The following is a 12,878-nucleotide window of genomic DNA, read 5'->3' as shown; positions in this document are numbered from 1 at the left end:
CATCGCGGCTTGCAGCCCGATTTAAATATTTCACAACATGTAAAAATGCGAGGATCTCGTCCTCAAATCCGAATCACCAGTATTTTGCACATTGTGCACACTGAAATTTCAACTTTCTTTTCTTTCTTCTTTTCAATATATTTCATAAACAATCTTCACAACATATAATGAACCCTCATACCGGTAGGGCGCATAATTCATAAAAATTAGAATCAATTATTCCGAAACACATTAAACTCACTGTATTGAATAATAATTTTTTTTTGTTTTTATTTTTGGACTTATAGCCCTCAATGATGCACAAAAATAAAGTGACAGATACATGCTCACATCTTTAAATCTCCCAACAGGGATACACATATAAGTGGGTCATAAATTTACGAAGCTCACTCATAAGTGGAGCATAATAGGAGGATTCACCTCAATATTCAGAACCGAATCAAATTAAGAAAAATATCCTTCTATAATAAAAATCAGGATCATACCTGTAATGACACCATCTGGTGTATTGGCCTCAGCCAAATCATAGGGATTAAATCAACGGGTCGGGCCTCCACCTCTTAGGCGCCCACTACCCGCCTGTCCTCCACCTCTAGCTGATTGTGCATGTGGAGTATCAACTGGAATAAAGCTTGTAGCTGGAGTGTTCTGATGAAATCCACCCCTCCTAAGTCTGGGACAATCTCTCATGATATGCCTAGTATTACCACACTCATAACAACCCCTCTGAGGCCGCAGCTGCTCGTACTGAGTCTGTGCCGGATAACTGAAATAACCACTGTAAGAATCTCGTGTCGGTGGTGCACTGTAAACTGGAGCACTCCGAGTATTCTGATGTGCGGACTGAGCTGACCGACTGCTCGAACCTCCGCTATAATAGCTTCTAGCTGAAGAGTAAAATCCACTGAACCCTCCAGATTTTCGAGACCTTTTGGCCTCCTTAGACCCCCTTTTCCTTGCCTAAAACACCCTCAATCTTCCTTGCAATCTCCACTACTTGCTGAAATTAAGCATCAGTTTGCAATTCTCGAGCCATGCATATTTTGATATCATAATCGAGCCCCTCAATGAATCTACGGACCCGTTCTCTGATTGTAGGAACCAAGATAGGTGCATGACGGGCTAAATCACTGAACCTGATAGCATATTCTGACACTGTCATAGTGCCCTGACGCAACCATTCAAACTCTATGCGCCACACATCTATGAGAGTCTGGGTAACAAACTCTTTCAAGAATATTTTCGAAAATTGAGCCCAAATTGGTGGTGTGGCATCGGCTGGCCTACCTTCTTCATAGATGTGCCACTACCGGTATGCTGCGCCTCACAGTTGAAATATAGTAAAGTAAACTCCGCTCACTTCCACAATACCCATGGTGCGGAGAATACGGTGATAATTTTTCGAAAATCTTTGGGCATCCTCTGTAGCTGTGCCACTGAAAGTTGGTGGATCATATTTCTTAAACCTTTCAAATCTCTTTTGTTCTTCTTCTGATGCCTCGGGCCTGACCTCAGGCCGAACCGGAATAACAGGTTATACCGGTACTACACCCGAAACCTGACCAACGTGAATCTGCTGCTCTAGAGTTGTGATAGGAGTCTGAGCTACTCCCCCAATCTTTGGAATATTTGGTGCAACAGAGATCAATTCCGCCTGAGTTAATGTACCAAGCATACTTAGAAACTGTGCTAAAGTCCCCTGAAGTCCTGGGGTAACAACAGGTGCTTCTGGTACCTGTCCCCCAACTGGAGCTACTAGTGGCTCCCCAACTATTGTTCTGACAGGTGCTCTAGTCGCAGCACATGCCCTCCCTCGACCTCTACCTCGGCCTCTATCTCGGCCCCAGCTTCTTGCAGCCCTAGCAGTATGTGCGGATGCTTGCTCAGCTAACCCAGCCCTCCCAATTTGATTTTGAGTTATGAACTCAAACCCCCATTTTTTGGGACTTTTAATTCTTCCTAGATACATCTTCTTCGCATTTGCGACCATTCCTTTGCGTTCGCGAAGGCCAAAATTCAGCTGCCTCCAATCCTTCTTCGCGTTCGCGTGACAAGCGTCGCATTCGCGAAGGCCAACTGCTTCTACCCCATCATTTCATCTTCGCGTTCGCGAAGTCTTTGTCGCGTTCGCGATGACCAGCTGACCAACTCCTTCGCGTTCGCGTTCCAAGCTTCGCGTTCGCGAAGGCCAAACGACCCCAGGCCCCTATCTTCATTTTCTTCTTCGCGTTCGCGTTTTTTGGGCCGCATTCGCGAAGGCTTGCCCTGCTCCTTCTTCGCGTTCGCGTTCACAGCTTCGCGTTCGCGAAGGACAAATCATCAGCCCCTCAAACTCCTCTTCGCGAACGCGGGACTCCCTTCGCGTTCGCGAAGAAGGAAATCAGACTTCAGCAACAGCAGTCCAAACAGCTCCAATTTTGTCTGAAACCACTCCGAAACATACCCGAGCCCCTCGGGACCCCGCCCAATCATGCTAACCAGTCCCATAACATAACACGAACTCGCTCGAGGTTTCAAATGACATCAAATTATGCCGAAAATACAAATCGCACCAAAAATCGAACTTATGAACTTCAAAAACTTCCAACTTCTAAAACTCTTGCCGAAACCTATCAAACCAACCCGGAATGACGTCAAATTTTGCAAGCAAGTCCCAAATAACATAACGGAGCTGTTCCAACTCTCGGAATCGCATTCCGACCCCGATATCAAAAAGTCAACCCCCCGATCAAACTTTTTAAAATTTTGAGTTTTGCCATTTCAAGCTTAGTTCTACTATGGACCTCCAAATAATTTTTCGGACACGCTCCTAAGTCCAAAATCATTATACGGAGCTAATGGAACCGACATAACTCCATTCCGGAGTCATCTTCATACAGTTCCGACTACGATCAAAATCCTAAGACTTAAGCTCCCTTTTTAGCAATTAAGTATCCCAAATCACTCCGAATCATCCGTAATTCAAACTCGACCACACACGTGGGTCATAGTACATATTGCGAGGTTGCTCGAAACCTTAAGTCACTGAACGGGGCATAAATTCTTAAAACGACAAGTTGGGTCGTTACAACCTCTACCACCTCTTCTAGCACGGCCTCTACCACTGCCTCTACCACCACCTCTACCACCATTTCTACCACCACCTCTACCCCCTCTTATTACCTCTAACTCCACTTCCACCACCCATTTGTGAACTTCTAAAGAATGAATCAATTCGCCCTCTATATCTATTAAACCTTGGACGTCCACGAGAAGCTACGTATCTAGGATCTCTTATATTTCTTCCTTCACCCTCACCCTCACCCTCATCCCCACCCCCACCCCTACCCATACCGTCATTTGTATCTTCCAAATCCTAATTTGGAACTATCATATCACCATCTCAATTCAAAAGGTCATGTTCTAATCTGTTCAAATCATACTTAATATATTGCCTCATCACTTCAGTGTCCAATGCAATATCACAAACCCATTCAAAATGCTTTAATAGTTCCCTGTACAATATATATTCAGAAGTCATACGTGGGTAACCTTCTAGAAAGAAACGTTTCAAGTGCAGACGAACAATATCTTTTCTCCACCTTTTCAATATATACCTCATTAATATTTTTAATCCTCTTATGAGACAACACCTTAAGTATATGGCAGCATAGAATACCTCTTGTTTCAAACTATTTGTAGTTGCAACTTAGATATTCGCCAATAGGTGTATATTCAACCGTGAATACAAATGGATCTCTAGTGTTAAAACTCCTGAGCGAAGAATCTGTTATAATGTATTTCTTCACTCCAGGGTTTGCTTGATGATCTTCAGGGGTGCGGATTTCACAATGGAACAGTTTTCTTAACTGTACTTGAAAAAATTCAAACACTTCATGAGTATAACATGCTTGAAGTTTTTACTCGCATGCGAATTCAGACAAACATTTTGGTTCAAAGCACCTTGATCTATATTCAGCTTTCAATTCTTTCTCGTACTTAGCTCTTATAGTTAACTCATATTGTTGAATAAATAGCTTCAAAGTGCTTTGGCGGGTGATAAATCCATCAAAGAAAGCATGCATTCCCTCACTTCTTTGTGTGGACAACATCCCGGCCCAAAAGTGGTCATTTAGGTATACATGAACCCATTTTTTCTTCTCCAAATAAAGCTTATAAAATCAATCCCTTCCATCTAAATTATATTTTGCAATATAATCAGTCCATCTTCTCTCAAACTCAGCAACGCTAATGCTATCAAGGACTAAAACCTTAAATTCTGCCTTTGCAATCTTACCATCAAGAACTCCGCTTAACTTCGTAGGCAACTTTGCGAATATGTGCCATATGCAATATCTATGTACCGTATTTGGCATCGACGCATTGATGGCAGCCTTAATACTATCACATTGGTCAGTCATGATAGCTAATGGACGAACATTATTTAGAGCCCCAAGCCATGTAGAGAGTACTATTTTGTAACTTGTTATATCCTCACTAGACATAAGAGCACATCCCAAAAGTATGGACTGCCTATGCTGATTGACACCAACAAATAAAGCAAATGGCATATTGTATCGATTCACAAGGTATGTAGTATCAAGGCATATTACATCATAGAACTCCTCATATGCAACCTTGGAGTGTGAATGAACCCATACGATATTACGAAGTCGACCAAAACTATCCACATCTACGGAGTAGTAAAATTCCCTATCTTTTTGTTGTATGTCACTGAAAAACTTGAGTAATGATTGTGTGTCCCATTCTTGCAATTGAAGGTTTCTACTCTTCAAAATATAATTTCTACAGTCCTTTGGTGTACAACCCAGATTTTCAAGGCCACCAGCAAGTACTTCAACGACTCTTATATTTTTTGAGGGTCTTAAGCCACAATATCTTTGTCTACAAGAGTTCTCTTAAGAAACTTACTAAGCGATCTGTGTCCAGCCATCAATCGCGATAGTGCTGGTTCCAATTGGTGATTATGTTTTTAACCACCTTTGAAACACGCCACGAACCATTCTCCTCCAAAATTCTATTTATTCTAGCACGACAGTTCCTCCTATTGGTAACATGCTTATTCCTTGGTTTCCTAGACCTATCACAACCATATTGCACATACCTAACAATATCACCACCTTTTTTGTTTGATGTTCTTTTGACAATGCAAAACCCTGATAATCTTGCATGTTCTTTGTAAAAATCAAACATAACATCCTTATTACTGAACCGCATCCCAGTAATTGAACCAATTAATAGATCTTCTTCATTGAACTCATTAGACATTTCTCTGTCCTTTCCACCTTCTCCCTCTTCCTCTAAATAATGGTCGTCATCGTCATCATCATCATCATCATCAGCAGCAGCAGCAACATCGTCAACATGATCTTCTCCATCATTGAAGTTGCCGTCTGAATCAATGTTGACCGACTCATCTTCATTCATCAAACTGTCGTCCGAATTCAACCCCAATGATATGTGTAATGCATTCCTTAGTTACTCCGACCTAGTTTCTAGGTTGTTATTCGGGTTTAATGGCTCCAAACTAGTTTCTAAGTTAGCATTCATATTTAGGTTAGGGGAAGGATGGTGAATTATGTGTTTAATGAAAGCTCTCTTAACATAAGTGTATGGTATAACAAGGTATACCATATAAATGAAAAAATAATATTATGTATACATACTAGACTTTTGATCTTCCCATCCGTATAAATTGTATTTAAAAAAAACGTAATAGTATAGGTATACATATACGAAGGCATTTGATCTTCCCATGCATGAGAGAATGATGATTTATGGGATCATTGTTTTGGGATAATCAATAGTTATTAACTAATTTTGGAGGGAAAAAATGGCTATTAAGCCAAATATAAAATAAGGGCTTCAATGGTATTTCACCAGTGTGGCCATCGTTGGGCCATGGTGAGTTTGGCCAAATAGCAGCATTCTAAAGCATAAACCACCTTGGGTATCTTGAATATCTAAGTAGGGGGAACGCCATTAATAAGAATTGAGCAGTAAACAATAGAGTGAGATCGAATTTAAGTATCTAACTGACCGTGATGTTTTTACATAAATGAATTACTAACAATAAGACAGAGAGCCTAGCTAGCTAAAGGAAGGAGAGTGTATGTAGGCGCGGCGCGCTAGTGAGTACTTGTCGATGGAATGGCAGCATTAATCTCACCTTCCCACAATTAATATATACGAGGTGCTATCATTTACTCATCAAGATCTGATAGTAGTATATACTTCCTTGTACTTTTGTTTATTTTTCTACTCTAACATGGAGTACACTTTATTTTAGGTACTATTTCGTTTTGGCCAAGGCCAACCTGTGATTTTTAAGATTTAAGCAAGAAGAAATCATCTAGTATAATTTTTGTTTATATTTAAATTTAAATCCTAGTTTATTGACCATTAGATTACAGTAGAAACACAATTTTAGCTTTCTTTCATTTCTTTTCTTTTTGTTCTTCCCGTGAAGGTGAGAAATAGGTGAATTTGCGAGGAATTACTATAGCAGCACCAGTATTGGAAGATGAGGGATTAAGCTGCAATCACCAGGATTAATTCCTAAGCGGTGAATAATATAAATACAAAGTAGGAAAAGAGATGATTCTTAATTATCGACTTACTAGCTAGTAATGCCTATCGTTTGCGAAGCGAATCTACCCTTCATATAGCAGTACTCATAAGCAGCCTGTTTTACTCAAAGTTTCTTTTTTGTCTTCTATAAGCACTCCCACCCAAAATCTTAAACGCACAAGCCAATAACCCAGCTATTTTTGTTTATAAATGTATTTTAATATCCTTGTCGTTGGATTTCTGCTAAAGCTAGGTATAAGAGACGTTAATTTGATTTGTGACTTGTTCTATTACTAATTCAATCCCAGAGCGATAAATTTGCCAAAACAGAACATGTGGAATATTATTATTATTATTAGAAAGAAGGGGCAGAATGTCCAATTTTTTTTTAAAAAAAAAACAAAATTGGGGCTTAATTTTGTCAATGAATTAGTTTTTAGTACTAATATATAGTTTTAACTTTGGCAGGGTGGCTCTAACCCAGATATATACTTCACAAAATAGGGTCACATGAGGGCACGTGGGATGTCTTTATGGGGGGACCTGTTTTTACTCTCCGTTGACTACCCTTTTGGTTATAGATTTTGTCAAAATAAACTTGAATTTTATTTGGCAAACACATATTTGGCCATAGATTTTGCTTACATTTTGGTCAAATCTTGGGCCAAAATATCACTATTATATTTTTTTTAAATTGTCCCAAATTTTTATATTTTATAAAAGAGCCCACAATTTATTATTTTGTAACGATGTTGCTTCGTCTTCTAGGTCATCTGATAGTGTATCATGTAGTTCATTATAAAAATGATAATTTTGTATCAAATTTATTTATGTTCAGGACTATGGTTTGCGACAATATAATGAATGTTATTGATAATGATATTATTGGGTATTTGTGATAGTTTTTAGAACTTGTGGGTATAAGTCGTGTTTCATATTTTTTCAAACCAAACTTCACCCAAAACAAATTTTTCAAAATAAATTTAAGAATCTACGATGAAACGCTAGTTAAACCGTCCTCTTTAATTTGGGGCTCTTCTTGATTTAGAACTATTATTACTATCCTCATAAATTGAATGCTTTCTGAACTTGTACATCTAGATCTAGTTATGTTTAAATGCACATAATTACAATGGGGTCTTTTCACCAATCTGTCACTGCAATTTTTCCTTCCGCTCTCTCATTGCTTCGCTAATATTTACTTACAACAATGTCTATGGCAATCAATACTTCATGCACGTGGTGAGCTCTTTTGAGCCCTTTATGACTATCAAACTTTAATTATAAGCTACAGGGGCGAGGTAAATTAATATAGTATATGGGTTCGATAGAACTTGGTAGTTTTATGGCTACGCTATGTATATGTAGAGTGTTAGTTGCCTTGCAGATCCGGCTAAATCTAATAGCTCTGGTTCAAATCTAGTATTTGTCTTGAAAAATTTATTGAATATATATAATTTATTAATGTAAAACTCAATAACTTAAAATGATTAGAATTTCAAAATCACAAGCTTAAAAATCTTGACCGCCTCTGTATATGTGTTAAGAAAATTTACTAAATTTATACATAAATTAATATTTAAAATTATTATCCTAAAATTTAAAAATCATAAAATACAAATTCTAACTCCGCTGTCATAAGCTAGATACGTGACTTAAGAAGTTTTCTTTTTTTCTCTTACACCAATCATTCTCCTGTCTCCAAAAGCAAGAGGAAAAATAAATACATGAAGGTATTATTACACAATCCATGTCAAGACCTCATCAAAGTATTTTTGTTTTTCCATGACTCATCAAAAGTATTTGTAGTGATGATATCCAAAAATCGAGGGCCTTGTTCTGGACTTCATTATTGTCTAAAATACGTGTCTGAACAAGACTCCCCAACAACACTAGTAGAGCATGAGATCCATTTTTCCAATACACTTACGTTAGAAACGTTTTATACTCACTCCGTTCACTTTTACTTGTCTACTATGAACTTTGCACACCCCTTAAGAAATAATAAATGAAATATATAATTTATCATGATACACATATTAATTGATGCATATTTTTAATGGATTTGAGAAAATGATTTGAAATGAGTAATTAATATTGTAAGTATATCAAGAAAAAAAAATTATTTTCTCTTGATATGTTAAAAATGATAAATAAAAGTAAATATTTATTATTGGAATACTGGAGAAGTAAAAGTGAAGGGAGGAATCCTGACAAGACTGTTCAAATATCAAAGTGGCTTGTATGTAATCGGTAATCCCTCCCATAATCGTGCATAGGCAGTTATCTGTTTCTTGGACTTTTAACCCAAAATATATTAGTCCTGAGATCAATTAAGCAAATGTTAATTCTTTCATGAAATTCATGTCATGCTGGAAGATTAGAGGTTGGAATCTAATGCAGTGTAGAAGCTACTCGATTGAGACACATATGACATTGAAATCGATTGCGGCTTCTTAGACCATTAACGCACGCCTCGATTAATCCATCGAAGACTTATGCTTTGTACTACTACTACATATATTAGGTCATTCTATTCAACAAAACTTAGACAAACGAAAAATTATTACTTTACAATTTAAGTGTTTACAGTTACGCGGAGGCATTTGGCCATAAGTTTTGAAAGTTTTTTTTTATAATAAATAAATAAATAAAAATAAATATATATATATATATATATATATATGTGTGTGTGTGTGTTTATAGAATTAATTTAGTTTTGGAAAGATTTTGAAAACCAAAACTCCAAATCCCAAATATAACTTAAGACCTCTTTTTGAGTCAAATCATGATCATTTGGGATTTTTTAGCCGAAAAAAGAAAAAAATAATTTTTTTAGCATGTCAAAACTTACTCCAAAATTTAAGTCCAAACACATTTTTAATTTCAAATAAAACTTCACCTAAATCAATTTTTTCAAAAAATATTTGATAATCTATGTCACACGTCCTTAGACTCTAGTCTCCAACAATTCGTTCTAACCTCATTTATTGATAAGTCACACCCTTATATGGCGTCATATCTCACCCATCACTTCTAGCAACACGTTCGCATTTCATGCATGCTTGCGTCCATAACGTCACAAATAAGTCGTGCGCTTTTTTTTTGAAGGTCTAGAAAAGAATGAGAGGACACTTGGAAAGAAGTCCCTTTGAAGCTACTCTAAGCACTATATATATATATCGTCAATGAATCTAAAAAATGAAATGATAAAAGTAGAAAATTGGAGGGGTTGGGGGAGTAGGTATGATTATCACGTAATCGCCAACTAAATTACCAAGAATAGTGGGCTTGTCAACCAAATCCTTGTTTTAAGAAATCGTTATTTTTGCGTCAGCTTTATCCAATATATGATCTTTCTCTTTGGGTTCTTCTACTTTCGGCGGTAGAGATTAAGAGCGTAAACAGACAATTTACTTTTCTTTGATAGCTTTGGAACTACGTGAACACTTTAAGAAATTAACTCCTTTTCCATTTGTTCATTGAAGTCACATAATGATGCCATTTGTATAAAGCTCGAAGAAGACTTGTTTTACGAGCTGATGGACTAATGAAGTACGTTGTCCACAAATCCTGAAATCAAATGAAAAGAATATGCTTAGTGTGCTTGTAAACCCCTCTCTAATTTTCCAAAAATTATTGGAAGAAATCTTTTGTCAACGTTTAATGTTATTTCAGTATGCCAATGTTGAGATAGAGGTGTTACATGAAGTTGGCTTAGAATTAGATAGTTAAGGGTAGATTAATCTCTTTATCCTAAGTCGGTTAGGAGGTTGTTAGAGAAGTTAGTTAGCTGGTTAATCACTACAAGAAAATCACGTATTGCATGGGAATTTTCCTGGGGAATATATAGAAAAATTCGCTGGAATTTAAGTTTCCTGTGGATTTTCCTTCCGAAAAAAATCCGATGAAAAAACCTTCGTGGGTAACTATTACTTGCGAATTTTATAAATCCCCAAGTAACGTATCTGGGGATTTGTTATCCGTGAGTAAATTACCTGGGATTTTAAATTTGCATGTAAATTACTTGCGGATTTTTTCGTAAGAAATTCTAATAATTCACATGAAATTTTTGGTAAAAATTTATGAAAGTTAGGAGTTTTCTTTAAGAAATTTTTGTCATTTTAACTATATTTACCTACACAATCGACAAATATATAATAGATAAGGTCAATACTTAAGGATATGTTTTACATATCAAGTTTTTGTAGCTTTCAGAAAATATAATTTCAAAATTAACAAATTATATATTTTTTTAAATTTCAAATAATATTTTTTAAGTATTTAAAGTAATTCAAACTTAAATATGTATCCATAAAATCCCCAAGTAAACTCTCAAATGTTAGATATCCAATTAAATAATAAAATTTCTATCTAAATCCCGAGAACAAAAATGATGTTGTGTCAACAAGGATGTTGTGTTCAGGGAAGACATATTTCCTTTTAAACATTTAAGTCCAAGCATGTTCCTGTCTTTGCTCAACAGTTAGAACCAGCCTATATCTATGCACCTGCCACAGAAACTATAGCTCATATGGATCATACTTCTCACAATGATTATTCTGTCACTAAAGGAGAGATCAATACATTTGCAAAAGATATGCACAACACTGATGCTAGTGAAGAGGTTCAAGGAGTAATTTAACAGGAAGAAGGACCATAAGAAACACAACAGACAATCTCACCACATACAGTGCAGATCCAACACCAAGTTCCTGAAGTGGTTCACCCTATTGGTGTAGTACATCCTACTGATGCACCTATCACAACTAGTGAAATCGGGAGATCCTCCAAAGATAAATGTCCACCTATATAGATGAAGGATTTTGTGTCTCTAAATGTTCATGCCTCTGTACCCTATGCCATAGAAAATTATGTGTCATATAGTGGGCTATCACAAAAGTAACAGACATACTTGGTTGCTTTCTGATAGTAGGCAATATTTATACAATTTAGACACTATTTACACTCTAATTTAGCCGCACTTTATTGTTATTTGAATGCTAAAAGATAACAAAATGCTCTAATTAAGAATTTGATGCTTTGTAGGAGCTACTCCGGGCTAGGAGGGAGCTAACGAGTGTTTTGGAGTCAACATAGAGTGTGAAAGGCCAATCAAAGGTTAGCTTGGTCGAAAAGGAGCGAGAAAAGCAAGCGGGACGACCCCTCCAGGTGCGCGGCCGCAAAGTGGGCCGCGAATTAGCTCGCAAACTCAAGGCAGTGAGGCAGTGGAAATCCGCGGTCGCATCTGCGGCCGCGGACGGGCGGATAAAAGCCAAACACGCAGGGTTAATTATGTAATTTCTTAGGCAACTAACCTAAACCTATATGAAGCCTAAACTTGCCCAGAAGTCAGATATAGCTGGTTTTAGAAGATTTTAGAGGCAAGAACAAGGGAGAGAAGACGGATAATTTTCTAAGAGTTTTTATTTTCTTCTTCATACTTCTATTTGTTGATTATGAATTATTTTAGTAATTTGTTTTCCATTAGTATGAGTAGCTAAATCTATTATCTAGAGTTGATGGAACCAATTGTTGGATGAAGTCGTGACTCTATTTTGTTATAATTGAGTCGTGTTTGTTCTATGATTGTTTAACTACGTATTATATTGTGGTTAATTAAAATGGCCCTTGATTAATCATGTCTAGTTACCTTGTATTGCTTGAGCAAGAACACTTGGTTAGATTGTTATTGAACAACACCACTTTTGGGTAAGTTAAGAGATTAATTACTTGAATTTAAAAGTGGGGTTAGAAATAACGAAACTATGGTGGGATAATTCTGAGTTGCATAAATTGTTAACTAGAGTAGTTCGAGAGAATGCTTCTAGTAAATTATCGTAATTGATCGAGAGATAATTACGGTAGCCCGGAACTCATAATCCTCATAGAGCACTACAACGAGATTATAGCTAAAGAGTTAAGAATTAATCTGGCAATTGGGAAAATCAATAGCCCTAGATCCTTTTACCCTTGAATTCAATTTTAGTCTTGATTATTACTAATTTTATTGTCATTTTTCCTTAGCTAAATAAATTTAACTGATTATTCATAAACTCTTGCATCCGAAAGTTGTCTGAGCTTATCATTAGCATTATTTAAAGTTGTAGTAAATAGGTTAGTTCCCTGCGGGATTCGACTCCGGACTTGAACCGGGTTATATTTGCAGCGATCGCTTAATCCTTTTTACAAGGCATAGTTGGGCGTGATCAAATTTTGGCGTCGTTGCCGGGGAACTAACGATGTTATTTATTACAACTTAGAAGAATTGCTAGGATTCTTAGTTTAGATCAATTTCTTACGGTGTT

At 36.8% G+C, this 12,878-nt stretch overlaps 1 protein-coding gene across 1 annotated transcript; it reads right to left on the bottom strand.

The window, feature by feature from the left end:
* Positions 1-4,160: 4,160 nt before the first annotated feature.
* Positions 4,161-5,427, bottom strand: LOC142173660 (protein FAR1-RELATED SEQUENCE 4-like). The gene is made up of 2 exons (XM_075239276.1): positions 5,105-5,427; positions 4,161-4,884 (listed from the first exon to the last, which is right to left on the bottom strand). Exons 1-2 carry the CDS (start codon positions 5,425-5,427, stop codon positions 4,161-4,163), a joined length of 1,047 nt encoding a protein of 348 aa, XP_075095377.1.
* Between the last annotated feature and the right edge of the window lie 7,451 nt (positions 5,428-12,878).

The sequence above is a fragment of the Nicotiana tabacum genome, chromosome 19 (assembly GCF_000715075.1).
Source record: "Nicotiana tabacum cultivar K326 chromosome 19, ASM71507v2, whole genome shotgun sequence".
Taxonomy (NCBI): Eukaryota; Viridiplantae; Streptophyta; class Magnoliopsida; order Solanales; family Solanaceae; genus Nicotiana; species Nicotiana tabacum.
Note: the sequence above shows the minus strand (reverse complement) of the source record. Positions and strands in the feature narration are given on the sequence as shown.